The sequence below is a fragment of the Pteropus medius genome, unplaced genomic scaffold (genome assembly GCF_902729225.1).
Source record: "Pteropus medius unplaced genomic scaffold, Ma_sr-lr_union100, whole genome shotgun sequence".
NCBI lineage: Eukaryota > Metazoa > Chordata > Mammalia > Chiroptera > Pteropodidae > Pteropus > Pteropus medius.
In genome coordinates this window covers 521,075-548,910 of record NW_024349226.1, presented here as the reverse complement: position 1 = coordinate 548,910, position 27,836 = coordinate 521,075, and the positions used below count along the sequence as shown (strand labels likewise).

The window sequence follows — 27,836 nt, the reverse complement described above, 5'->3', positions numbered from 1 at the left end:
AAGTATGTGGGTGATGGAGATGTTCTGAATCTTGATCGTGGTGGTGTCCGACGGTGTACATTTGTCACATCTCACCAAACTATATCCCTAAAAAGAGTGAATTTTATTGTGCATAAATATATCTCAATAAACTTGAACAGAAAAACAGGAAGACCCGTGAGAGTGATTTCATAATCCATGGTTGGCTCATGAGCCAGTTTGAAAAACACTAGGAAGAAGAACAGGAAAATGAATGAGTGGAGTGAATGAGGGAAGGAGGTCGGAATAGTCCCAATGTTAAAGTAGGGGGGTTTCCGGCGCGATCTCAGGATCTGGCCGTGGAGGGGGCCGAGTTCGAGAGCCTGGAAGAGCCCACCATTGCTCAGGACTGACATTCCTTCTTGGCCAACCCAGCACGGGGCACTCAGAGGTGACTCACCCTCTAGTGATGTGGTTTGGTTGGGGGGTGTGTGACATGGGGTGTGTGACATAGAGTGTGTGGAAGGTGCAGGGGAGACAGAGCCCCAGGGCCCTAGGGGAAAAAAGGAGAGGGGTCACCGAGATAGAGCTAGGGTGGGGGTGACCATGGGAAACTGAGAAGGGAAAGGGAAGTGAAAACCCTGTGCGTGTGGAGCAGGGGCTGCCCGGGCATGTCCGTGCCCCGTGCCGGGGCTTCCTCCTGGCCCTGGGTCCCCCACCAGATGGGTGGCAAGTGTGGCCTGTCTGAAGTGTGTTCTCCAACAAAGAGCTTTGGGGGCAGCAGGCACCCAGTTGAGTGTGCACTTTGTGGACTGTGAGCTATCTGTGAGTCGGCCAACGTTGGAGTGAAAGCCAGCCAGAGCTGGTGTGGTTGTGTTTTGTGTGATCCCTGTGGGAGGTCACCTTGGGGGCCCAATCCTGTGTCCAGGTATCACTCAGACTGGTGTGCGTGTGTGTGTGTGTGTGTGTGTGTGCGCGCGCGCGTGTGGCCCTGCTCAGTGGGGATGTCATGAATGGGAACTCGGTCAGTTTGCGGGTCTGCGTGCGCTCCTCAGTGTGGGTGTCTGTGCACCTGTGCGTGGCCCTCCGCGTGTGCCGGAGACCGCGTCAGCGAGCCAGTCTATGCATTCGTGTCTGGGGGGAGAGTGGGGTGTGCGCCCCGGTCGGCGTGCGGCGGTTTGTCCTCGTCCCCGTTCAAGGTGTGCATCGGTGCGGCGGTGGCGGTCTGAGCATCGGCTCGTTCCCGGTGGCCCTGTCAGCACGTGACCGTGTGTCCCCTGGAGCGCGGCTCCGAGGGCGTGTGTCTGCGGGTCCCAGTCAGTGTGTCAGTGTGTCAGCGCGTGTGTCCGGCTGTCCCGCGTCGCCGCGGGCCAGGCCCCGCCCCGCCCCGCCTCAGCTTCAGGGAAAGCCCCGCGCCGAGGCAGGGGGCGCGGCGCTCGCCAGCAAGTCCCGACTTGTCCGCGGCGTCACCGGGGGCGGGGCGTGGGACCCGCCGGGCGGGGCGGGGCGGGGCGGGGCGGGGCGGCCGCCGAGCGGGCCCAGGATCCGCCGGGCGGCCTGAGACGCGGCGCGAGCCACATGCGAGCGGGCGGGCTCCCGGCGGCGGCGGCCAGCGAATCGGCAGCGGCGGCCAGGACGCGGACGCGCCTGCGGCCGGAGCGGCAGCGGCAGCGACAGCGGCAGCGGCAGCGGCCGAGCCCCAGCGACAGCAGCGGCCACTGCAGTGAGAGCAGCAGCAGCAGCAGCAGCGGCAGCGGCCGCCGCCGCAGCGAGCGGCGCTCGGCGGGCGCGCCCTCCTGAAGGAAGCCGCCCGCCCCCCATCACCGCCCCCTCCGGCGTGTTCATGCCCCCAGGGTGAGTGTACGCACCCCGAGTCCCCGCTGGCCGCGATCGGCCAGGCCCGGTGGGCTCCCTGGAGGAGGCGGCGGGAGTGCACGCGGAGAGCGGGGGGGGTGGCTCAGTGCGTCCCCACCCCGTGCCTCCCTCTCTCCCCGCTTTCTACCCCCACGAGGGACCCTGGGCTGGGGTCGCTGGGCTGGAGGCACCAAGGGTCCGGGAGCGCAGGTGCCTCAGCGGTCTGGCGGGTTTGTTTACAAACAATGGGGTGCGGGCTCGGCAGCGCCCCCTGGCGGCCAGTGCGGTCCCGGGGAAGTGAGTCGACCCTGACTGCCCCGGCCCCCGCAGTCCGGGAGGGGTGGGGGGGGTACGGCAAGGAGGGGCGGCCACACCCCGGGCGCGCGCCCGCTGGGGGCGGCGACAGGGGGCGGCTCGCGGGCCGCGGAGTCTGCGGCTCCTGCGGGCGGGGGCTGCGCCCCAGCAACAGCCGGTTATTGGCCCCGCGCTCGCCTGGCGGGCGGGGCGGACGCACGTGGCGGCGGCGGGGTGGGGGGGCTGTGACAGCGCAGGGGGGCGTCTGGCCCCGCCGTGGGAGCGCGCGTGTGCGGGGTTGTGGATCTGCAGGTGTCTCGCCTGGGTGTGTGCGTGTGTCTGGCTCCGAGTTTGTACTGGGGTCCGCGGGGAGTGGTGGTGTCCGTCCAGGGGAATGTTGGGCTGTGGCCCGTCGGGGTGTGTACTGAGTCCCCGTGTGTGTTTGTGTGGACTGCTGTCCGTGTCTGCCCTACCTGAGGGGTGGGGGCTCTGTTTACGTGTGGTGTGCCTGTGCGTGTGTTCTCTGTGAGAGTTATCTGTGTGTGCTGTTTGGGGGCTGATTCTATGGGTCTGTGTTGCCTGCGTGCGCTAATGTGTGGTGGTTGTGTGTTTGTGTGTTGCTTGAGTGAGCTGGGTTTGTGTGTTTATACGTGTGTCTTGCCGGATGTGCCGTGTTTGTGTGTGCTCGTGTGTCTTGCCTGTGTGGACTGACTGTGACTGTATATATCTCCAGGGCATGTGTCTCAGCTGAGCATTTGCGTTGGTGTGCCTGCTGAATGCCGATGTCTGTTTTCTGTCCTGGTGTCTGTGTGAGTTCCGGCCTAGCGTGTGTGTGTGTGCGTGTGTGTGTGGTGTGTGTGTGGTGGCAGTGGCGGTTTGTCCCAGTCTCAGGTTTTGGCTTGTGTGGTTCGGCATGGCACTGGGAACTGAGCGGCACCGCGTCCCAGGGTTCAGCAGTGGCAGTCAGTGGTGCTTGTTGGCAGCCTGGCTGTGTCTGAGCCTCTGTGTGTGTGTGTGTGGTGTGTGTGTACGTGTTGGGTCTGAGGGGCTTGTCTCCGCAATCGGCTGGCTCATGTGTGTCATGTGGGCTGCGTGTGTGTAGTGTTTATGTCAGTCACGTGAGACCAGTGTTTTCTGTGGGTGCGTTAGGTGTGCGTGCTGCCAGCGCTGTGTGGGATTAGAGTTAGCTGGTGTGTGTGTGTGTCCGGGCTGACAGTTGGTGATGGTGTTTTAAGGTTGGGGGAGGAGGATGGGTTGATGTCTGCTGTTCTACTGTTGTGTCTGTGTGTCATTGCCAGCATGTGTGGTGATGCTTCTGGATCCGATGACATGTGTCTGTGTATGCCTGATTTACATGTGTCCTGGGGTCTGAGAGTTGGGGACAAGAGCATGTGTATCTGTGGATGTCTGTTTTCTGTTGATATGTGTGAGTCCTGAGGTGTGCACGCCTTATCTCTTGGGTGTGTATGTGTATGGGGAGGAGCATGTGTGCTTGAGAAGTGTGGCGCTGCTTATTTAGTGCGTGTGTCTGTGCTTGTGTTGGCTGCATGATGTTTGTGTCTGTGGGCGTATCAACAGTAGGTCAGTGTGTGTATGTGCGTGTGGATGGTGGGGAAGGATTGTGTCAGACAGTATACATAGTGTGTATAGCGCTCCTGATGATCTGTGTGCATGTGTGTGTCCACGTTTTGGTCAGTGTGTGTGTGTCCCATGTACTGAGTAGCAGTGTCCGATACTAGGACTATCTCAATGTTTCTGTGCAAATGGGAGATAAGGTGGGAGGTTGCCTGGCCAGTCCTGCGTGAGTCCTTATGTGTGTGTGTTGTGTATTCTTCAACCCCTCCATAAGTCTCCTTTTGGGTCCTGCGTGAGTCCCTGTGTGTGCTGGGGGAGCCATCACAGTGCCTGGCTGCCCTCCATGTGTGGCCATCACTGTGTTCCGGAAGTTACCCCCACCAGCCCACGTCCCGTGTGAGCCCCTGATTGGGGGAGTGTGTGTTGTGGGGCCGTCAGCCCTCACACACACACACACACACACACACACACAACCTGACAACCCCCTGCATCTGGGTCCTGTGTGAGCCCTTGTATTTGCTGTGAGAGGGAGCCCTCCTGTGCCTCCCTGTCCCTCATTTGTGCCCATCAGCATGTGCTTGAGAAGCTGCCCCCACGACACCTGGGTCAGCCCCTAGGTACATGGTGTGTGTCTTGTGTGGTCACCACACGCATCCACAGCCCCCTCCATTTGGGCCCTGTGTGTGCTGTCCTGGGTGCCGAGCCCGCCATAGTTGTGTGCAGGAGTGGCGGGTGTCCTGGGGACCATGTAGGCTGTGTGTACTGTGGGGCCCTGGTGCACCCCTGCACTTGCTGGCTGACGGCACCCCTCTCCTGTCCTGCAGACCCCAGGGAGCGCCATGGCCCGAGCACGCCAGGAGGGCAGCTCCCCGGAGCCCGTAGAGGGCCTGGCCCGAGACGGCCCGCGCCCCTTCCCGCTCAGCCGCCTGGTGCCCTCGGCTGTGTCCTGCGGCCTCTGCGAGCCGGGCCTGCCTGCCGCCCCCGCCGCCCCTGCACTGCTGCCCGCTGCCTACCTCTGCGCCCCCACCGCCCCGCCCACCGCCACCGCTGCCCTGGGGGGCTCCCCGCTGGCCTGCGGGTCCCCGCAGCAGGCCCCGAGGCCCGCGCCCCGACGGTGAGTGCCCGCCCCATATCAGGGATGATGGGAGCGGGGAGAGAGAGAGACACTGGGGAACTGGCGAAGTGGGAGCGGGTGGGGGGAGGTGGCGAGCCGGCCGGGCCACGGGGAGGGTGTGGCCACTGTGGTCTTTGTGTTGCAAGAAGCAGGAAGACGGAGTGGGAGGCTGGGGGTGGGGAGAGGCCGAGTGGGAAGTCCCTCCTGGAATCTGACTGCAGTCCTCGAGTTGCAGCCCTTTTCCGGGCCTGGGGCGACAGCTGTTTCCCAGCCCCTCTCTCCTAGTCTGGGTCCCCTTAGCCCTCCCGAGATTGCAGTCTGAGAGAGTGTGGGCAGAGCAGAAGGACCGCAGGACCTTCACCTCAGGACTTTGGGGAGGGGTCGAGGGCGTCCTGTTGCCTTTACCAGCCTCTCTCTGGCCAGCGCCGGCTCTCTACGCAGTCCGGGGAGGGGCCATTGTGTTGGGAAAGTGTGTGTGTGGGGGGGGAGCCTTGGGGAGGGAAGGGTTAAAGGTCCCCTGCCTGATGGGCCGTTAACCCTGTGGTGGCCGGCAGGCCGGTCCCAGCAGCACACTCGGTGGCAAGGGAGACTGCCCGGGTTTCCCTCTGCAGCCCCACCCAGTCCCCGGAGCCCTGGCAGGCTCGGAGAGAAAACTGTCCGGGACCGGAGCCAGGGCCCCGGTTTCAAGACCAGAGTCCCAGGTGTGGACACCCGAGGCCCTGATTTTCGGCCTTAGGGATCTCCCAGGCCAGGCAGGACCTGGGGTGACGGGAGGGAGGAAGAGACGTCAGAGGAGCTAGGAGGGGGTGGGGCAGGAAGGCATCCCTGCATCCCATCCCCCCCAGGCCCGTGCCCAGAGGCGGCCAGTCTGGCCTTCTGGCCTCCGGGCCCTGCCACATCCGAGGGTGTGGCTTCGCTGTGGTTGGACACGAGAGGGCAGGAGACCTGAAGCTTGTGACTCTGGGTGTAGTCAGTGGCTTTATCCCCGCGTGACCTTGGGTCACTTCTTGGGGTGGGCCTCAGTTTCTCCATCTGTTAAATGGAGCAGGCAAAATTTGGCCCCGTTTCGGAATAGAGGTGCTCAGGTCCGACAAGAGGAAGGCCCTGCAGACTAACTTGGGGGGTGGGGGTGGGGGTGGGGTAGCTGGCTAGACGGGTGACCCCAGAGAGGCTGCCCCGGGACCTTTTCTTGTTTTCCGGTGCCTGGGAAGTAGGAGATGACAGACATATCTGGCTCTGAAAGGGGAAAACGGAGTCGCTGGAAATGAGGCGGGGAGCAGAGAGAAATCGGGAGGCTGGTAAAGGGAGGAGGCGGCCCTGGCTAACTGGCCTCTCGGGGAGACCTCGGGGCCTAGGGCCATGGGTGCTGACCACACCCCTCGGCTTTCCGCAGGTCCTCAGCCCTCGCTGTCGCCCGCGGAGCAGCACCTGGAATCGCCGGTGCCCAGCGCCCCGGGGGCCCTGGCGGGCGGCCCCACCCAGGCAGCCCCGGGCGTCCGGGGGGAGGAGGAGCAGTGGGCCCGGGAGATCGGGGCCCAGCTGCGGCGAATGGCGGACGACCTCGACGCGCTGTACGAGCGGCGGGTGAGTGCTGGGGGAGGGGCGGACGGCAGGTGGGACTTCCCGCCGGGGAGGGCCGCGGGCGGCCCCGCCAGATGTGCGGCAGCTGCCGCCCCGCGCCGCGGGGTCGAGCCGGGGACAGGCGGGTGGGCGGGGCGGCCGGCGCGGCGCGGGGCGGCGCGGCGCGGGGCCGCCCGGAGCCCCTCAGCGCGCCCGGGCCCGCGGCTGCGGGGACTGAGGGCGGCGCTGCGCCGCGCGGCTCCTATATCCCGGGCTATTTATAGCCGGTGAGTCAGCAGCGGCGGCGCGGCCGCGCCCGCCCGGCGCCCCCTCCCCAGGCCGGGGGGCGGGGCCTGCGGCCCGGCCCCGCCGAGGCCCCGCCCCCGGGCAGAACAAAATACTCGCCGCCTGCAGCAGAGAATAGAGAATAACAAACGGGGGCGCCCGCCGCCCCGCCCTGTCCAACCTGAACGTGACGCCCGCGCTGCTCGCTCATTCCAAGAGAAACAAAAACCGGATGTTGTGAAGCCCCTTTTCCCCCTCCCTGACCCCAGCCCCACCTTCCCGAGGAAGCCTCGCGGGTTGGCCTGTCCCGTTCCCCCCGCAGGTGTTGATTCTTTCACTCCATATTTACCAGGCCGAACAATGCTTAGGGCTGTGGGGCGTTTTTGGCATACTACATAAATGATATAGTAGATGTTCCTCTCCAAACTTTCCTCCCTCAATTTGTGCTTGAGATTCAACCGCGTGGGCAAAGGAGCTGTGGTTCATTCATTTTCACTACCACGCGGCATTCTGTTGGGTCAACATATACTATGTCTTCATTTTCTCGTTGATGGACCTTTAGGGTTTTTAAAAATGTCTCACATTTTATTGGTGCCTTTTTTTTTTTGGCTCTTCCAAACGATGCACATCTCTGGGTGACCTCGTTTGTGTCTCCAGAGTAGCTACCTGAGGGCTTTGCCTGCCTTCGGGTTCATTAGACCATCGCTAGCTCGCTTGCCAAGGTGGCTGTGCCGGGTGACACCCGGAAACAGCGTGACAGTGGCAGACTTTAACTTAGGCCGATCTGGTGGGCCCTGTTTGCTACCTCCTGGCTGGGAGAATTGGTGGGGAGTGATGAGGATGCAGGGGATGGTACCAGGCAGCCCACTCCCCCCACCCATTAATTAGCACTGTTAGGATGGGTTTATCTGACCTGGTTCTCGACTGTAAGCTGGGTTTCTCTTTCCCTCCTTAGAGGTGAGGTTAGGTGGGCCTCCATTATTAACTCAGCGCAGGGCCCGGCCATGCGATCAGTATGGGGCGGGAAGGTGCTGTGGCTCACCTTCCATTTTCACTGGTGAGAATCTTCTCTTATCCAGCTTCCTTCATGCCCACTTTCCCTGGCATTTTGGAGCTGAGAGGGTCCTAGAGGCCACCCCAAGTCTTCGTCCTGCCCCTGGAGAGAGAGTTAGCTTTGCCTGGACATAACTTCTGTGCAGCCTCAGCACAGACCAGTTCTCCTTCCTCAGATCGTCCCAGGATCGATGGGACGGTGGGCTCCCCGCTCCCTTCTTTCTGTCTCACCAGCCTTTCGGGGGAGGGCAGGGTGGGCTGCAGTCCAGCCCTACCCTTCAGCCCCACGCGACTTTGGCTGGGTGAGTTTCGCATCTGGAAACTGGGACGAGGTCACAGCTGATATGCACTGAGCGCTTGGCGATATCCTGCGAGGTGACCCCCTTGGCCCGGGAGGTGGGGACAGAGGAACTGGGATTTGGACCCCGTTCACAATAACAGCAGCTACTTCAGGGAGTTGCTTGAGGATCTGGCTCCCTCTTAGGACCTCTCCTCGTTCCTCCTCGCTGCCCTTGGACCTGACGACCCACGTGCCGGTCACGAGCCCACTCTGACGTCCCCTCCTCTCTCTTTCCTTAGAGACAAGAGCAGCAGCGACACCGTCCCGCACCCTGGAGGGTCCTGTACGATCTCATCATGGGACTGCTGCCCTTACCCAGGGGCCGTGGGACCCCCGAGATGGAGCCCAACTAGGTGCCTGCACCCGCCCGGCGGACGTCGGGGACTTGGGGGGCAGGCCCCTCCCACCTCCTGACGCCCTGGCCAGCGCGGGGGACGTTTTCTGCACCATGTAGCATACTGGACTACCAGCCCCGCCTGTCCCAGGGGCGGGCGGGCGGGGCAGCCACTCCAGCCCCAGCCTCGCCTGGGTGCACTGACAGAGGTGTGGACTCCTGGGTCCCTGGCTGAGAAGCCAGGGGAGAGAGGGCTGACGGACTCAGCGTCTGACGGCGGCGGTGACCGAGGGGGTGGGGACTGAGCTGCCTGCCTCTGCCGCCCACCACCATCTCAGGAAAGGCTGCTGGTGCTGGCTGCCCGTTCCAGCTGCAGGGGTGACACTGGGGAGTCTGCCTCCCAGTGCTCCTTCTCTCTGGGCCTGGCCTCATCAGGCCCCTGGTGCTTCCCCCCCCTCCTCCTGGGGAGGGGGCCTGTGAAGAGCAAATGAGCCAAACGTGACCACTAGCCTCCTGGAGCCAGAGAATGGGGTGCGTCTGAGGGCTGCCCCGGCCCAGCACCCAGCCATCTTCCCTGAGCCAGCCGGCGGGTGGTGGGCATGCCTGCCTCACCTTCACCTGGGGGTGGCCAGGAGGGGCCCAGACTGTGAATCCTGTGCTCTGCCCGTGACCACCCCCCGCCCCCATCAATCCCATTGCATAGGTTTAGAGAGAGCACGTGTGACCACTGGCATTCATTTGGGGGGTGGGATATTTTGGTGGAAACCGCCCCAGCCTTAGTCCCCAGGGCGAAGCGCTGGGGGGAAGATGGGGAGTCAGGGAGGGGGGGAATCTCAGAAGAGGGAGGAGTCTGGGAGTGGGGAGGGATGGCCCAGCCTGTAAAATACTGTATATGCGCTACTGTAGATACTGGAATGACTTTTCTGTACATGTTTGGTTAATTTTTTTTGTACATGATTTTTGTATGTTTCCTTTTCAATAAAATCAAATTGGAACAGTGGATACTCTTTCTGTGCTCTTTCCCGCTGTACGGCCTGGTCAGTGCCTCCGTGACCCATTGGGGTCCGCCCAGCCTTGTGCATCCTTACTCAGCTCCCACTCAGGCAAAACCCCGTGAAGGTGGGGGTTTTGGTGCTTCGTTCTCATTTGACCTCCCTCCCCGCCCCAACTGGGTAGAGTATGTCATGGGGGCTTGGTATTTATTATGAATGAATGAATGAATGAATGGCCTGTAACTTTTATGCATAAGCATCACCGTTAGGAGTCCTGGGGAATGTGTCAGGAATGAGACAGAGTTTGTCCCCACCCTCATGGGGGCACAAAGTGACACCTGGGAGAGCACCTGGAGTTAAGATCAGAGCAAGGCATCCCCCACGTAGCTGTCCCAAGGCCCAGCACACTGCCTGGCATAAAGAGCCGGTGTTGAATTAATATAAGAGAGACCCTACCCATACCTTCCTGGGAACAGGGCACCGGGCCAAATGCTTTACCTGTGTCCCTTCCCAATCCCCCGGGCCGTGGACTGGTACTGGTCCCTGGTCTGTCAGGAACTGGGACACACAGCAGGAGGCGAGCGGCAGGCAAGGGAGTGAGTGAAGCTTCATCCGTATTCGCAGCCGCTCCCCACGGCTAGCATCACCGCCTCAGCTCCACCTCAGCTCGTCAGGAGTTAGATGCCAAAAAGGGTTGGGGACCGCTGCCATACAGGCCTGGGAGACTCAGGTTCAGATCCAAGGTAGAAACTGCCGCTGCTCGAGTCCCACGAGTCTCTCCTCTCCCCGCGTCATTCTGTGCTACGGCTGTCTACGCCCAGGACAAATTCCACGAGACAATGTCAGGACGGTTGCTTTAGTCATATGTATTTCTAAGAGATTAAGAGGGGGAAAAGTCGTCTTGAAAACATTCTCCCCGTTTATTTGCCATATCTAGGGCTCTTCAGTGCATCCTGAAGTTTCTAGGTTCTCCCGGGGCGGTTTCCCATGAGCCTGAAGGGTATGCGTTAGCATTTCTTACAAATTCTTTTAGTTTTCTTTCATCTGAAAATACCTATTTTCACTGGTTATAGAATTCTGGGATTGACTGTTTTCGTTCAGCATTTTAAAGATGTCGTTTCACTGTTTCCTGGCCTCCACTGTCTCTGATGGAAATCCAGAATCATTTCAATCGCAGTTCCTCTGTGTTTTTGTCAGGCCGGTTTCAAGATTTTTTTCTTTGTTTTTGATGTTCATACTGACTATGATAGGTCCAAGCACAGTTTTCTTCCTATTTATCCTGTTTGGGATTTGCTGAGCTTTACAAGTCTGTAAATGTCCATCTTTCACCAAATTTCAGAAGTTTTGGGCCATGATTGATTCAAATACTTTTTCTTCCCAACTCTCTCTCCTCTCTTTCTGGGACTCCAATTACACATATATCAGACCTCTTGATAGTTTCCCACAAGTCCCAGAAACTTTTGTTATTTAAAAAATGTTTTCTCTTTTTTTAGACTGGGTAATTTTCATCAGTCTATTTCCATTTCCCACACCCACTTCTCTGTCACCTCCATGCTATTGATTAGGTCTACCGGTGACTTTTAAAAATTGCAGATACTAAAAAAATGAATAAAAATAAATTTTAAAAAATTACATACCGTATTTTTCAGTCGTAGAACATCCATTTGGTTCCTTAACATTTTTACTTCTCTGCCGAGACTTCCTATTTTTCAACATTACACACATTTTCCTTTATCTCAGTTAAGTCCTATCGTAATGAAGTCCTTGTCTGTTAATTCTGGAACCCGGAGTCCAAATCTTGTCCTTTCCGTTCAGAATGGGTCCCAGGCCCCTGATTCCATGATTTGGGATTTTACCCTGGATATCAGGAAGGTTATGCTGTAGGCGCTCTGCAATGTCATGGCCACCAGGGGACGTGACTGTTTTTTAGGGGATATTTACCTTGGCTGGAATCTGCTGCAGCGGGTGACAGGTCACACCCCGTTCACGCTGGTCCTGCTGTCTGCTCTGCACCTTCACAGCCCAGTGGTCAGCAGGAGTCTTGGGCTGCATTTACACACATCTTGGCGTTTCCCTTCCCTGGCACGCACCTTTCCCGCAGCTCTGGCTGTGTCTTCTGGTGCTTCGGGCCAGTCACACGGCTGGTAGCTTACCTTTTAGGCCGCCTGGTGCAGTGCCTCAGGCTGCCGTGGTGCGAGGCAAACCACACAAACACCAGAAAACTCACCTTGCAACTTCCAACTCCCCTCCGAAGTCCACCCGTGTTGTTCACTCTCCAGGCCTTCCAGTGGTTGTTTTTTGGTAGGTTTTTGTTTGTTTGTTTTGTATATTGTCTAGAATTTATAGTAATTTGCAGGGGAGTTTGTCTGTTAGAAACTTACTGCGCCATACAAGAAACAGAACTTCTTTCGAAGTGAAATTCTAGGCTCTCATCTCTTAGGACCCAAAGTGGGAACCACACCCCGCCAGCCAGGTTAAATGTTAAGAGGCAGAGACGCGTGACAGTCAAGGACAGAGGCCACATTGTTAGCCAAGTCTAGAAGGCTCCCAGAAGAACAGAAGAGGGATCAGTTGTTCTGGAGGGAAAGGGAACACCCAACGTCGCCGCTAGGTGGCCTTCTGCCTGGGAACCAAGCAGTCCCGCAACCTGGCAGGGCCGAGGACAGAGGACCTGGCAACGAGGCCCTGAGCTGAACCACCGCCCCGTGCACACTGTGCGACTGCTAGCAAGCGAAGTCTGAACTTGACCCGGCACCCCCTGCTCCTGAATACTCCCACCCTGCAATGGCTGCTTCTGGAAAGAGGAGTTACATTTCACTGTTCTTTAAATTTCCCCTTCCTTAAAAAACTTTGTAAACGTTTCAATTCCGTGCTACACACACATACTATCTAGCCGATCAACAAAGGAAGGGTCCCCTGCTGCCAGCCTGCGGCCTTTGGGAAAGAATCGCCACCTCGAATGCGTTTATATACTCTGTAACCCAAGTGTTTGGCCTTGGAGTCTTTCTCAAGTGTGTACAAAGGAAACGGGCTCAGTATCACTTGGCAGCAGACTGATTAAGTGGCTTATGGTTCATCTATGGTTTCGGAATTTGATGCCCAATGCACAATCTCAAAGGCAAAGTGAGAAAAAGCGAGTTGTAGAAAACGTTTACGAATACGCAGAATAACAGCTAACGCTAAACAATTTCTACTCGAAGAACTTATTAATTCACTTTTCACGTATCAGAGGAATGTACTATTACCTCATTTTACAGATGGGGCTACTGTGCCACAGAAAGGTCACTTGCCCAAGGTCACACAGCTAAGTGGTAGAGTCTGGGTTTGAACTTGACAGCCTAGAATAGGATTCACTCTCCATGAGTGAAGGGGGTGACCTCTGTGCAGGTAGATGGGAAAGTGGATACACGTAACGTACACAAAACACATCCGTTTCTCTCCAAAATCCCGAGTTCAGCGGGGAGGCCGGCCGCTCCCCCTCCGTGGCCAGCACTGAGCTGACAGGCTGCGTGACTCGGTGGGGAGGAATCTTTCTGCTCTCACGCCCGGTGTACTGCTTGAAGGTTTCACCGTGAGCTTCAAAACAAAACCCATCTGCCCTCCTGGGCCGAGCCAAAGCCCCTCTGTCAGCACCTGGCCTGGCCGGCGGTCTTCAGTGGTGACCGTCAGGTCTAAGGACCCTGAGGATGTAGAGCCCGCGTATCCGCATCCCTATGGACAGCAGCAGCAGCGGGGACACTCAGCCATGTTCACTGTGTCTGTCAGCCACCTGCCACGCCTCACCTCTTGGGTGGGGCTGTCTCCTCCTCTGTAACAGGGTCACTGCAGGGGCACTACCCCCAGGGGAATGCTGAGGAGACCAAACAGTTCAGCTGCGCTGTGAGTATTCTGAAAAGCACCAGGCAGGCAGCGTGAACGCGTAAGCTATTATTGTCACTCAACTCTTCTGACCTGACAGCTACAACCTGAGCTTCCGTTTCCCCACCTGTGAAGGGGCAGATAGGACACACCTCAAGAAACAATCACACCCACCAAAGAAATAGAAGCGGCTGACAAAAAGGGCCGGCACTGCCGGGGTTAATCACGGACGTGGGGCCGCGACAGAACTGAGAGCTTCTGATCGGGTTGGAATGTTTTGCCTTTGCCTGAATTACCCGTTTTCCTCTTTCGAGTAGCACCTGTCCCACTAGAACGTTCTGAGGCTTCGACACATTAAGCACTTAACAGAGTTTGGCCACTGCACAAACCAAAGACACAGAAGTGAGGTGTGAAGTGGAGAAACCTGGCCGCCCCGAACGTGTCTGCCACCTGCACAGACTAGAACCTCCTTCTCACGTGGGCTAAGTGCCCCCCAGAGGTTCCAGAAACCACAGGATAATCAGTGCACTTCCCGGAGACTTAGAGGAATTCACTTTTATGACGCTGACATGTAATGTGGGAGAAGACGAAATCTGAAGAAATGAGAATAAAGACACACGCTGCCTGGGGCTGGCAGTTTCCAGCACCACCTCCCCGATTCCGGAGGGTTCTCTCTGGATGACTCAATCTCTGCCAGAAGAGTCTGAAAAGCTTCAGAGAAGATTCTGCAATGACAATCTCGTTTTCATCCATCCAGACCCGCTTGCTCCCCCTTGTGACCAAGGCCCCACGTTGCAAAGTCAACAGTGTAATTAGCTCAAAATTTCGAGGACAGCGTGAAATTCACGCGTCAATAAAATTGCTGACATTGGTGCCCCTAACTTGACACTAAGGGGGCCCAGAAAGGGGCCCCTCCAGAAACACTGCGCTGGCCTCACCCAGGGCGGGAGCAGGTGACCTGGGGGGAGAGTCGGGAACCGAGTTCTTTTTCACCAAGTGCTCCAGGATTTAAATAGAAAGGAACTGATTTATTCACTGGAACGGCCAGGCCCAAACCTCACATGATCTTACACCAGGGAGGAGCTGCCGGTGAGACCTGGACACACCCAGACCACCGAGTGGAGCCGAATGTGGCGTTCCAGCAACGGCTCTGACCCGTGCAGGTGAGGGACCAGGGCACGTACACCTAAACTTAACTTTACGAGAGGCCACGGCTCGCTTGCACTCCGCACAGAGCCCGGCACACAGATCTAGGCAGCATCGGAATCGTGTTTTATTCCTTTTCTATTTTTATTTCATTATTCTCATCAGTGAGAACGGCCACTGTTTAACTGTGTTATTCGACAGACAAGTGGAACCAGAAGCTCACGCTCTAGAGCGGGAGTGATGTGCCTGACACCCAGCAGCACGGTGGCAGGGACGGTGTCAGAGGGGAGGGATCTCGGCGTCAAGTCGGAATCCAGACAATCGTCAGAACTGCTGGGATCACTCTGTCAGCGAAAGTGTCAAATGTGGACGAAGAGCAAACAAATCTAAAGCAAATAACTTTATTTTTATCATTTCTTTTTAAAAGAACCATGGAAATCTAGAAAATATATAAAAACACAAACAGCTGCCATTCAGGGGTAAATGAAGGCCCAACGCGACCCTCAAACGTAACAGCCTCCAGAGCAGCCTGCGCCTCATCGGAGATGGGGGGCTCTGTTCAAAAGACGCGCCCCCATCCCAGCTGGGCCCCGACAGGTCAGAAGCCCCGGGGGGGCTGCCTTTCCAAACACATTTCCCAACTAAATCCGACTCGCAAGGCCTCGCCCCTGTGCCCGGGAGGACGTGGTCCCATCTCCCCCCTTCCACGGTCCAGGCTGGAGCCGCTAATCCCCCAGCAGCACTCACGAACGGCACAGCAGATGCCACCTGTTGTTTTGCAGGATCTCAGACTCTGGAGGAGACGCATTCCGCCTGCCATGTCTTCTCCCGGGGCACCTGTCTGCACGAGGAGCTGCGGCCCCGCTGGTGCTCCACCGGGCCCGGGCCTTATTCCCACAGGAGGCCGAGCTCCTCTCTGTGTGACATCAGGTGGGGAATAAGTCCAGCAGAGTGGCAAGAGGCTCCTAGGCAACCAGGCCTGTCAGTTCCTGGCAGGCACCTCCAGTGGCACCCCCGGGGCCTGGAGACGCCGTGACGGCACCCTGAAAGAGAGGCGTCGGCGGGGTGCGTTCAGGTGATCGCGACTCAGGGGAGCTGGCAGACGGCCAGGCCCCACGCCCCGTGATGTTCGGTAGCGGCCGGCCCTCGAGAGGAGCGCATCCGCCCAGCCCCGCCGCCTGCAGGGGTCGGCTGTGTGCTGGTCCGGAGCATTGTCCTCTCTTGCCTGGAGACGCCTCGTAGTGGGAGGGGGACGGGGCCGCGCTGGGGGTCGGCGTCTCCGGGGCTCCACGTCTTGGGTTCACTTGGGGCCGAGGCACTCCACGATCCCGTGCCCCTTCATGCCATCAAAGAAGAAGAAGTTGTTGTGGGGAGGGTCCCTCTGAGACAGCGCCTGCGGAGGAGAACAGGGCCTCAGCGCCAGTGCGGAATGCAGGAAAAAAGGAACAGGAAAAGCCTAACCCAGATCTTCTGCAAGCAACGTGGGCAGACGGTCCTCCACAGGCCGCGTTCACTCCTCAGGGGCCACGTGGCTGTGTGTGGAGCCGTTTCTGTCATGTCTCTCTGCTCTGGCCCTTGGCACTCGTGTGCCCTTGGACGGATCCTCTGGCCTCTCTGAACCTTACTTTCCCCACATAAAACGAAAATAATATCTATCATCATAGGCATTAAAAGAGATGATGCACCTCGAATACTCTTAACAGTGCCTAGCGCGAAGCAGCAGTGCCTGGCAAACGGCAGTAGTAATTATTTATGACTCTTCAACTGAGAAAGGCAGTGATTCATTCCAACACGTCCTAGGCTGCAGCCTTCGCCACCTGAGGGGACACACACTGCCGCAGAAGCGGCTTCCATGAGGAGGCTGTGCCGCCTGCCTTTCACAGGAGGGGCCAGGGCTGGCATGCAGAGGGCCTGGGAGACGTGGTTCAGCCGTGGAAATGGAGAGGGTCTGGTGGGGTTGACAGGGGCACAGCACTTTTAAAGACAGGGTTAGACACCCCGAAATTGCATGCTGAGTCACATGTGTATACGTGTGTACTGGGTTCATAGGTACCAGTGACTTTTCTAAGAGGTTCTGAAGGCAAACGGGGTCACCATTTAAGGGGACCTAAGCAAGCTGCTAGGCAGTGTTTGACGGTTCCCGGGAGCACCAGGCTGTCACTGATCAGGTGGGCCCGCCCCTACAGGGTTAGAGTGTGCGCTAAGCAGCCTGAGCTTCTGGAACTGAGTGCCAATCCCAATCCATCGTCTCATCTGTAAAATGGGGACATTAGATCTACTTCAAGTGGTTGTTTAGCTATCTGTGCAAGGACACGTGCTGAGCATCCTGAGGTCCCCTTGCCCAGGGCTTGGGTCTGACACAGCTTTGCTCCTCTGGCTTGCATGGGAAATAGCAAATGAACAGCACCCGCCGGCTGGAGTTTCTGGCGAGAACGAAATGCGATTGCGCCTGCAACGTGCCTGGCACAGAGCACATTCTCGAGTGAGAGCTGCTGTTTCCTGCTGGTGCCGGGGGCCCCGCACCAGCCCCCGAGGAGCCCCAGCACCTGGCTGGGGGGGGCCACGTGACGACAGCTGAGACCCCTGGACCCCAAGTAACAAGAGCTGACACTGTGACTTAATATGGAGCCTGGTACGGCTGCTGCCACGATCGCTCCTGCTCTGTGCGCGGGGAAACCTACTGAGCACGGGAGGGAGAGGAAGGAGGATGGTTTCAACCTAAGGAAACGTGACGTGACAGGGATGTGGGCAGAACACGTGGGATGATCTGGGGAAGGAAGGAAACAAGATGACTCTAAGGGAAGAGACGCTACTGCGCGCCCGCTGCTCCCAGGGGGTCCGTTTTATGAGTGGTCAGACGGTGTCTCAGGAGAGGAGAGGGGTCTTGGCCCTCTCACTGCAGGACGCTACTGCCAGCTGACTGAGGGCTGGAACGTGTCAGTGAGGGGGCGCGGTGCGGACAACACAGAGGGCATGGGGTGACCGCGGGGCCAGAGGTCGAGAGCTGCCCCAGCCAGATGGGGGAAGCAGATTCCAGACACACCCGGCAGCCGGGAATGCGGAGCTCTGGTGCACTGGGGTAAACAGACACGGGCTGCGGGAACAGCTGTCCCCAGCAGGCAGCGAGGGGGCTGCATCCGAGGTCAGGAATGGGATGCAGAGAAGCTGCTGCAGTCATTGAGGTCAAGGCCACCTGCCCTGACCCCCACCCCCATCCCCTGTGAAAAACCCAGGAGCAGCTTCTCAATGGGATTTACGGACGTGAACGCGTGGGCACGAGGACAGTGGCCTCGGGTCCATGCAGAGCCGCTGGACAGGGGCAGTGCTCAGGTACGGCGCCTGAGGCACGAGAACCACGTGGCCCAGAAACCAGGCTGCTGAGGCTCGAGTCCTGGCTCCCCACTTCCGTGCGCCTCCGAGCCTCCTTCACACGTCAGGGAGCACGGCGGCCCCGCCCCGCGGGGCTGCGAGGACGAACGCGTCCCTCCGCGGGGAGAACGCGGCCTGGGTGGCACGCAGTGGCCTTGCAAGAAATGTCGTCTACCACTGCTGCCGTGGCTATCGAGGGCTACGAATCCATGCCGTCCACCTCGCCCCTGACGTTTCCGTCCCTGCGCCCTCTCCTGCCGGGTCCCGGACAGTCCCGGACCCCCTAACACAGCTCTCTGGGAGGCCACCACCCTTTCTCACTCTCGGCACATGAACCGCAATTTCCACATCTCTCCGGGCTAAGCGGACGGCGCCGGCCGAGAAGACAGGCCTGGCCGTTGCGTGCTCCTCTCTGTCCCTGTCCACAGCACCTCGGTGCTCGTCTTGCTGCCCATGACACAGAAGGTCAGAGTTGGGAAAAGAAGAAATTGGGCCAGAGGAAAGGATCAGTAAAGGAGAGAGAAACAAGCCTTGCGATGGCAGGATGACCAGAGCGAGCGGGATGTGTCCAGAGCAGCCCCGCAGGCCCCAGGACAGAGCAGTGAGAGCTGGGTCTCCACAGCCTCCTAAGCTCAAACTTGACATGTAAATGGACTTGGAAGATCATTTAACCAGGCACGACTCTGCCCGTACAAGAAAAAGACAAACCATCACTGCAAGTCCACTAAAGTAGTCAAGCAAAAGGCAAATTTAACATCTTTGGGAAAATACCAAAGTCCCCAAAGAGAGTAAGATACATGTGGGGTGTGCTGTGCTTTCGGCAGTCCAGATGTTCTTCTGGAACAAATTCAAACGGACGTGCTAGTGACTTCTTACGCCTCAAGCGAGATGCCTCCCTTTGAGAGGGCCTGTGATACCTGTCTAGCGTGGTCACCGGTGGCCTGTTCGGAGCCCTGTGGGGCCCCACTGGAAGTGCGCCCCTTCCTCCCGTGAGTACCCACAGCGTGCGCAGTGATGAGGGGGAGCCGTGGAGCCACGGTGTGGACAGAGGAACCGCACAGAGGTTCCGGGCACGGGTTCTGGAGTCCCTTCTCAGGGCCTCAGTGGTGTCCCGCCCACAGATGGGATCACGACAGTACCCTTTTCACAGAGTCACGGGAATACCTGGCACCCGTAAGCACCAGATAACCAACCAGCACAGTTAGGGGAGAGCGGACAGCATCCTAAGGGCACTATGTCCAGCTCAGGTGCGGAAAGCTCACCTGGATGGGCTGCAGAGGGGAAGGAAGAGGGTGGGGCATGAAAGGGGGCCGCGTGGGGCGGGGAAGGCAGGCGGGAACGGCAGTCCTGGGCTCGCCCTCCGCACATCTGCCAGGGGTGCAGTGCCAACCGCTTGCTGCTCCACAGTGACTGTTACCTTGACGATTTCCTGGGCCAGGATCCCGCCGACCACCGCACACACCGGGGCCATCTCGGAGAAGCAGTACCTGGGAGGGAAGACAAGTGGAGTGAAGCGCTGCGGAACGGGAGGGCTGCTGGGTGTGGGCCGCTGAACTGACGTCTACCAGGAGGCGTCGATTCAGCAGCGACGGGAATGCCGGCATCACGGCGTGAAGATGACACCCGACCCAGGGGTCGGCAGAAGGCTGGGGAGACCTCTGACCCTGGGCAGGCAGGAACCGCTTCATGACCTTTTTTATTTAGGTTAAAGGAAAGACTAAATTTGTGCTTCCTAAAAATAAGGTCCTGCGAACATCAGATGTGTCGGTGCCCCGGTCACATTCTCGCAATTCTCTCCTTACCCGTAATGAGCAGTGGGTTCCGTGTTATTCCCAGACAAATGTCGGGGGAAGGCCTGTGTTAACATGCAGGAGGCATGGGCAATTTGGAACCCGAAATTAAAGTATGGGGACAGAAAAAGTCCTCACTACCCACACAGATACCAGCCCCTTTGGGTCAGGATCGGGCATCCACAGGACACATGTTAGCTGACACTGTCACCTGCCCCTTCGAAGCACTTGTCTGGGGTGGGGGGGAGGGGTGAACCGATCTTCCACTCCCTCCTCAGAGGAAATGGGCTCTGCCAGTTCCCACCATGGATGCAAAGATGTTTCTTCGACTGGGACACAGACAGGCTGAAGGGAAGCGTCCCTGTGACGGAGCCCTGCCACTGCGAGGCCATCTCCAGTCCCCCCGGTGTGTGCACATCCTTCTAGGAATTTTTAGAAGTGCACGTATCTAAACGTGTATAATTTTAAACCCAAGAAATATCAACTATTATTCATTCCGCATTGTAATCTTATGAATATTTAGGCTGTTAAACACTGCGATCATACATCTTGGCATAGCTGTCCAAATGATTCCTTATGGCAAATCCCTAAATACAGAATTGCTGGGTCCTGGCATATTTTGCCAAAATGCCCTCCAGAAGGGCTGTGTCCATCACGGTCCCAGCAGTGGTGCACAGATGCGCCCTTTCCCCGCACCCCGGCCAGGACCAGCATGCCCATCTGCTCAGCCACAGAGGCAACTGTTCCCCTGTTTATCAAGGTCCATTACAGAACTCTAAAACACATGGAGAACCATACCGAAGAAACACTGATCATCCATAATGCCGCTACTCAACGATAATCAAATGCAGGAATATTAATTTTTTCCCTAAAAAAAAAAAAAAACACACCTATTTTCTTGCAATCATCCTATACAATTTAATATTCTGCCTTTTTTCTCTTAAAAAAAAGTATATTAAGTATATCTCGACTAAATGGTAGCAAACCAAACCAGCAACACAGAGGAAGGACTACATACCACCATGAAGTGGGATTCGTGCCGGGAATGCAAGGTTGGTTTAACATCTGAAAAATCAATGTAGTATGTGCCATATTAACTGAATTAAGAGCAATAATCACATGATTATCTCAGTGGACACAAAAAGCATGTGACAAAATTCAACACCTTTTAATGATAAAAACATTCAACAAACTAAAAACAGAGGGAAACTTCTTCGACCTGATAAAGGGCGTCTCTAATAAAGTCACAGCTAACACCATCCTTAATAATTAAAGACTGACGGCTTTGCCTCCAAGTCGGAACGAGACATTGACGTGTGCTCCCACTGCTCTGTTCAACACTGAGCTCCTGGAGGGTCTAGCCAGGGCGATTAAGGAAGGAAAAAGAAACGAGACGTTCAGATTGACAAAGGAGAAGTAACACATATTCAAAGATGACATGGCCTGGAATACAGAAAATACTAAGATGTCCACAGAAAAATTATTCGAATGATTAAATTAATACAGCAAGGTTGTAGGATACAAGAGTAATATACAAAATCAACTGTACTTCTATACCTTAGTAATGAGCATTCCAAAGTGAAATTAAGAATTCCATTTACAATAGCGTCCAAAAGAATAAAATATTTAGAAGTAAATTTAACAATAGGTGTGTGTAAAACTTATACACTGAGGACTCCAATACATTGTAGAAAGGAACAGAAGTCCTCAATAAATGGAAAGCTACCTCCTGTTCATGGATCAGAAGACTTAATATTGCCAAGAGAGCGATACCCCCCACATTAACCTAGGTATTAGGCAAAATCGCTATCAAAATTCCAACTGCCTTTTTTGTAGAAAAGGAAAAATTCATCCTAACTTTCCTATGAGAATATGAGAGACCCAGAATGGCCAAAACTATCTTGAAAAAGAATAAAGTTGGAGACCTCACGTGTCCCTATTTTAAAACTACTATAAAGCTACAGCAGCCGAGACTGTGCAGTATGGGCTTAAGGACACACACACACATCAGTGAAAAGGAACCGTGACTTCAGAAATGAAGAAATACACACACGGTCAATTAGTTTTTGACAAGGGTGCCAAGACCATCAATGGGAACAAAGTCTTTTTAACAATTGGGTCTCCATATGCACAAGAATGAAGCTGGACCGCTACCTCAGACCATGTACCAAAGTTCACTCAAAAATGAGTAACAGACCTAAATAAATGCGAAAACTGTGAAACTCTTAGAAGAAAACACAGGAATAAATCTTTATGACTTCGGATTAGGCAACGGTTTCTTAAATGTGATATCAAAAGTATATGTGAAAAAAGAAAATCAATCAATTGTATTTCATAAAAATTAAAAACTGTACTTTAAAGGATACCACACAGAATGGGAGAAAATTTTGCTAATCATATACTAATAAAGAACTTGTATCCAGAATATATAGAGACTCGTCTAAGACCCTCTGCCAGCAACAAGGTCACAACTCGCTTTACTGTGATACTATGTTATTAGGGCAGTCTGGAGCCCTGACCCCTCACTGTCCACAAGGTCTGCCTGTGTACCACATTACTGGAAAGGCAGAACTATAAGGATGGGACACGGGTCAGGGGCTGCTGGTGGGGGACTGACTAGAAGGCACAAGGGTATTTGGGGGGGGTGATGAAACTTTAATGTATCTTAATTGTGATGGTGGTTACACAACCCTATGCCTTTGTAAAAATTCATAAACTGTAAATAAAAAAACACGGACAACTCACAGAATTGTATAATAAAAATAAATTTTACTATATGTATATTTTTAAAAAATACACAATGAGGAAACAAGAATAAATTTTACTGTAAGTCTAAATAATAAAAATGAAACAGGATGAAAAAAAAAGGTCGCCATAAGAAACAATCTAACAAACACAGAATATGAGCTATTTTATAATATAAGTGGCCTGGACACTTAAAAAAAAGTAGTCAACTGTTCTAGATCGAGTTGGAAAACGTTCTCTATAAAGAACCAGACGGCACATTTTTTTGGCTTTATAGGCCACATGGTCTGTTTAAACTCTAAGTCTCCGACTGTAGAGTTGTAAAAATTCTACAAAAGCTGCCACAGATAATACATAGATGAGATGTGGAACGAAACTTTATTTATAAAAACAGGTGACAAGCCATAATCTACCAAGTCCTAGATTTTAAGAGACACAGAACCAAATACAACAAATGAACTCTGTTGCATTTTTAAAGCATCATGCCAGCATCATGCCTCCCTCCCCGAAACTAAAAGCAAAACATTAGCAACTGAATCTAGCTGAGTGGTATCCAGGTTTTCACGACTATATTATTCTTTCCATTTTTCTTTATGTTTATCATTTGTAATCTACACAGGACACTGCACCATTTTATATCATTAACTCCTTAATGCCTTTCCAATTTCTTTTAATATGATAATGAGTATCTTCTGTACACAAATGTTTGCTCACACTATTTCTTTAGGGCATATTCTTATTAGCAAGGAGCAGAATCACTATTCCAAAGAGGGAGCATTTTAAGACTGCTGACACATATTTCCAAAGTGCTCACTAAAAGGGTTGCACCTTTTCCCATCACCTTCGCTAACAATAAATATTACGAGCATTTTAAAAAATCTACAAAGGATTGTATTTTTACATATGCTATGACAGAAAAGGTGTAAGATATAACACCGAACAGTCAGTGGTTTTCTCTGGGTAATGGAATGATGACTGATTTTCATTTTCACCTTTGAATTTATTCTGTACTATCTGATTTTTCCAAAGTATGTATACTATTTCTATAATGTAAAAACCAGTAAGTTCACAAAAGGACAAATATTGTATGATTCCACTTACACGAGCCGCTTAGAATTGTCAAATGCACAGAGACACAAAGCAGATTAGAAGTCAGCAGGGCCTGGGGAAGGCAGGGGGGAAGGTGGCATTTAACGGGCACGGATTTTCAGTTCAGGATGATGAAGTTCCGGAAGTGGAGAGGGGTGACGGTCGCACGACACTGGACGTGCTCAGTGCCATGGGACCGCCGCACATTTATGACTGTTGAAACGGAACACTGCATGTGGTGTGTATTTTGACATGATAAAAAAAATTTAAAAAGTTACACTACACACACAAATTATGAATGTTCATTATAAAAGCATATACTAGTGAAAACCATAAACAACTTAGATGGCCACTAATAAGGCAATGGTTAAATAAATAACCATACATCAGACGATGAACGTTATGGAGCACAAGTGAGGACTCGGATCTCTATTTCTGACACGCGTGAGTCTATGACGGTTGTCATGTAAAAAGTATGACCTCATTTTGTTATTAAAAGAGAAAAATATGAGTAAATGCACACAGAGAAGTCTGTGAGGCTAAACTCAGGCGTTGGCCACGGCTGCTCCTTCCGCCTGTTCTGGCAACGGGCATGTTACTTTCACAACCAGAAAACAGAGCTCTGAAGAGAACAGGGAAGGCAGCGTCAAGGACGGTGCGAGCAGATCACAGACAGATGAGGGGGACGGCCACTTGTGCACAGCTCAAGCGAGCGCTCCCTGCTCTGGGCTGGCAGCGGGCAATCTGCAAGGACGGCTCAGCTGCCGGAAGGCCCTATCCCATCTCAGGCCTCATCGCTACCTATCCCCTGGCAGACTTCAAGAGGCCACCAAACCCCTCTTACTTAAAGGACAATAGAGCGGGGACACCTGAGCACACGAGGACCGGGACGAGGGAGAGCCACTTCTGCAAAGCGACGGGCAGCGGGGCAAAGCGCTGTGGGTGGACCACCAGCCGAGCGCTGGGCGGGCCGTCAGTTAGGCAGCGTCTTCTCTTTCCGGAAGTGGGGCCTCTGCGGTACAGAGCCAAGCCACTCATCTAAGCACCCCCACTAGTCACTCAGCTGCACACTCACGGCCTGGCTGGGTCCGCTGGGGCAGGAGCCTTGCGTGAGGCAGAGCAGGTGCCACTCGCTTCTCACGTACCGTCCTTCCTCTGCCAGGGGGCTCCTCCCGACGCGGCCCGCCTTCGGCCCGACCGCCCAGTGCCAACTTACGAAGGCACCATGCAGGATGCTGCCGCTCTATGGCCGAGGGCTCGGCAGGCGGCTCGAAGCCTACTGCAGGTCCTAGCCCTGGCGGGGTTTGCTGGTGTCAAACGAGGTGCCCGGACACAAACGAAGGGACCCTGACTCCCTTTACTGCGGAGAAGAGAACCGCGGGGCGTGCCACCGGCCCGCAGCGTAGTGCGACCTGGCCAGGGTCTTGGCTACTTCCTGAAACCTTGGACAAGTGAAAGAATCTTTCTGAGCCTCAGTTTCTTAATTTAAATAATGAGAAAAGAATCGCGTCTCAAGGGAACACTGCGACATTAAATGTGGCTCTGTACAGAAAGTCTTCAATACGTGATGCTCCCGTCAGCAGCCACACGCGCCTCGGACTAGGCAGGCACTCAGCACCCCGGGCCGCAGCTTCTCACCTACGAGGTGGATAGTGGAGGAGAGACCAGGCACGTGGCAGCTGCTCATGCATCACAGTCGTCACTATCACTGCTACGAGCTGGAGGCGCAGCAGAGCAAGGAGAAGCCCCCACAGACACCGAAAGAAAACACGACAAAGAGCAGACGACCCCAAAACTGCCCGAAGGGGGTCCTAACCTCGTCCCCGTCTGGACTTCTCCAAGCAAATCCTAAACCTGACGGCGTGTAAGACCAAAGAATGGTCACTGGAGGCGAACGTGCCCAGTGCCCAGGGCGAGGGAGGGTGCGGGCGCGGGACGGCCTGCACTGGTAAATAAATCGTCAACGGAGGGCAATGGGCAGCAGCCACTGTGGAGCAAATCACACTGTCCCGGCCCAGCCACTCCCCTTCTAGAAAGGCACCCCACAGTTACCTGCGCACACACTACAGCATTTGTGGCGTCAGACGCCTGGCAGCAGGGGACTGATTCGACCAACTGTGCCACTCCTATGCTGGAGTGCTACAGGGCTGGAGCAGGGCGGGAGGGAAAGGCGCTGTGTGTACTGATCTCGAAACATCCCCAAAAGATAAGAGTAGAGAGAAACGGTGCCCGACGGGGCGCGTACACTGCGCATCGCCTCGAATTCTGACTATAAAACACCTGTTAAACAAACAGAACCTGCTCATCTCTATTTCTCACACTGTTGCTATGCCAACGGGGAGGCAGAGGTCTGCAGAGATGGCAGAATGCGGCAAAGGAGGCTCTCTTTGGGGTTTTCGGTCTTCGAAGCATCTCTCCAGCTTAAGGCCAGTACTGAGAGCAGGCGTCTCCCAGCCTGGGCGGAGTGTAACACGTGCCGAGACTGACCTGACAAAGTCCGCGGGGAGCAGCTCGGGGTTAACGCCCAGGGAGTCCAGCACATCGTTTCGGATCTGGAGCAACAGCTCAGAATCTTCCCCAAAGGCGTCGGAGCTCGGGTCTCTGCCTTTGTCCGTGCGGAACTTCAGGAGCACTGTGGGAGGAAGAAGAGAGGCTGAACGCAGGCTTAGAGATGTTACCCGACGTGTTTTTCATTTTCTAGGAGGTATATATTAATTAAACTATGGGCCAAGAGAAAGGTAATATGCTTTTCATTTATTCAACAAGTATGGTCAGAAAGGCAATCAAATAATGACAGAAACGACTAAAATGACCGTGACACGTGCCATGACAGTGTAACAGAGGACCTGACATCTGTAGGGTGTTGTCAGGTACAGCTCCGCTGAGGAAGCGACGACCGTGTGTGTGTGTGTGTGTGTGTGTGGCCCGGCGATGGCCCGGAGGAGAGGTCAGGGGCAGGAGGCACGCATGCTGGCACCAGTTCAAAGGCTGCCGCAGCCAGAAAGGCCCGCCAAACGCTCGGGCTCATCAGACAGCAAGTCATTACAAACACAACCTCCCTTAGTGCAACGATTATGTCAACCTCCAGAAATGGTTTAATTTTGATTATGAACCAGAGAAAGGTTAAAATGATAGCAGCAAATCAGAGCTACTGTGTCGTGAGATCCTAACAAGGCTTGAATTTTCAGCCCGAACAAAAAGACACAGGCAAGAACACGATCGGACTGATCGAAATACAAACACCTCTTACTGCCACTACGCCCCGTCCACGATGCTCACTGCGCGCTGAGCGGGTGACATTCTTGCTCCCTACGTGCTCCCCAAGGCGGGCAGACAGCTGGTCTACAGGGTTATACTCCTCCCCCATCACACAGAGCAGAGGTACAGACACGTGGATCCCTAGGCGCTCTGGGTCAGCACGTCATACCTGGAGGGGGCTTTACAGTTTACAAAGTGCTTCCATTTAAGTCTCATCTGTATTTGCTGACTGAAAAAGTGAACTTATTTGTAAAGTTCTATTCTCTATCAGTACAAGGGCTCTTCCATAAAAATTAATTTCAGGTGGTTTGAAAACAGGAAACTGACATGAGGCTCTTTAAAAATGCAAGCATTTGGAACCCACCCCAGAAGAAAGAATGAACCCTTCTTTCTACCTGTTTTAAGACGCACAAATAGTTCTGGTGATGAGCAGCCTAGGCTGAAAAGCACTCTCCAAGAAGCAGTACAAATTCATTCATTCATTCGACCCGCAACAGCGAGCCCTGTGTGCCTGGTGGACGGAGGCACAAACAGCATGAAGGCGAGCGAGTGACTCTTGTTCTCTGCACGTGTGAAGGCGTTGGGGGGCGGACGGGGGGCTTAGGGGCCACGACAGGCAGCTCCACCGAAGCCTGAGGGAAGTCTATGAGTGGGTTATAACGTGTTCGGAGAGGACCCCAACTGAAGAGGCCCAGGTAAGAGACACGGCCCGCTTCTGGGCTCCGCTCTGCTCAGTGCCCAGCATGGGGCTCTGCATGGTGGAGGCTTAAGGGCGGGGGGCGCGCACGCTGCAAAACACCTGTTTGCTGTCTGGGAGCGTGGCTCTGTTTTTCAAGACAGCTCCTAGAATCCTCAATTCTACCTGGCCGCTTGGCAGCCAACTCAAGGGCAAGGCCCATTCGGACGCTGGCTCAACTGATCTGCCTGCACTTCAGCTGAACTTCGAGCCCTGCAGACGTGCTGCTGGGATCCAGATTCAGAGAAAACAAACGTGACCAAGTAAGCAGCGGAGGGCAGGTGGAAAAGACGGCAGAAGAGGCGCTTAGTCCCTGGTTCAGACCGAGGAATATAGAAATCTGCTAGTCCAGCCAAAGTGGAGGGCACTCCGAGCAGACTGTACGAAGTCGGCCCTATTCCTGTCAATCACTCCCGAGAAGACACGACCACAAATAGAGAAAGTATCGGTGCTGTCTGAGCAGATGAAGGAGGCAGCGCCAAGTGC

At 55.1% G+C, this 27,836-nt stretch overlaps 2 protein-coding genes across 2 annotated transcripts in view; one reads left to right on the top strand and one right to left on the bottom strand.

Moving 5' to 3' along the window:
• The first annotated feature begins 1,623 nt into the window (after window positions 1-1,623).
• Window positions 1,624-9,367, top strand: BBC3 (BCL2 binding component 3). The gene is given in 5 exon segments (XM_039881669.1): window positions 1,624-1,812; window positions 4,506-4,745; window positions 4,747-4,795; window positions 6,189-6,379; window positions 8,273-9,367. Coding segments are annotated over 4 exon segments (579 nt in total). The 5' UTR covers window positions 1,624-1,812; window positions 4,506-4,520; the 3' UTR covers window positions 8,387-9,367.
• A 5,381-nt stretch (window positions 9,368-14,748) lies between these two features.
• SAE1 (SUMO1 activating enzyme subunit 1) overlaps window positions 14,749-27,836 on the bottom strand; it is a 54,490-nt gene continuing 41,402 nt past the window's right edge. The window contains exons 7-9 of the mRNA XM_039881668.1: window positions 25,844-25,988; window positions 19,150-19,219; window positions 14,749-15,756 (exon numbers count right to left, since the gene is read on the bottom strand). Of these exons, the coding sequence (XP_039737602.1) occupies window positions 15,664-15,756; window positions 19,150-19,219; window positions 25,844-25,988 (308 nt within the window). The 3' untranslated portion in view covers window positions 14,749-15,663. The remainder of the gene's footprint in view (window positions 15,757-19,149; window positions 19,220-25,843; window positions 25,989-27,836) is intronic.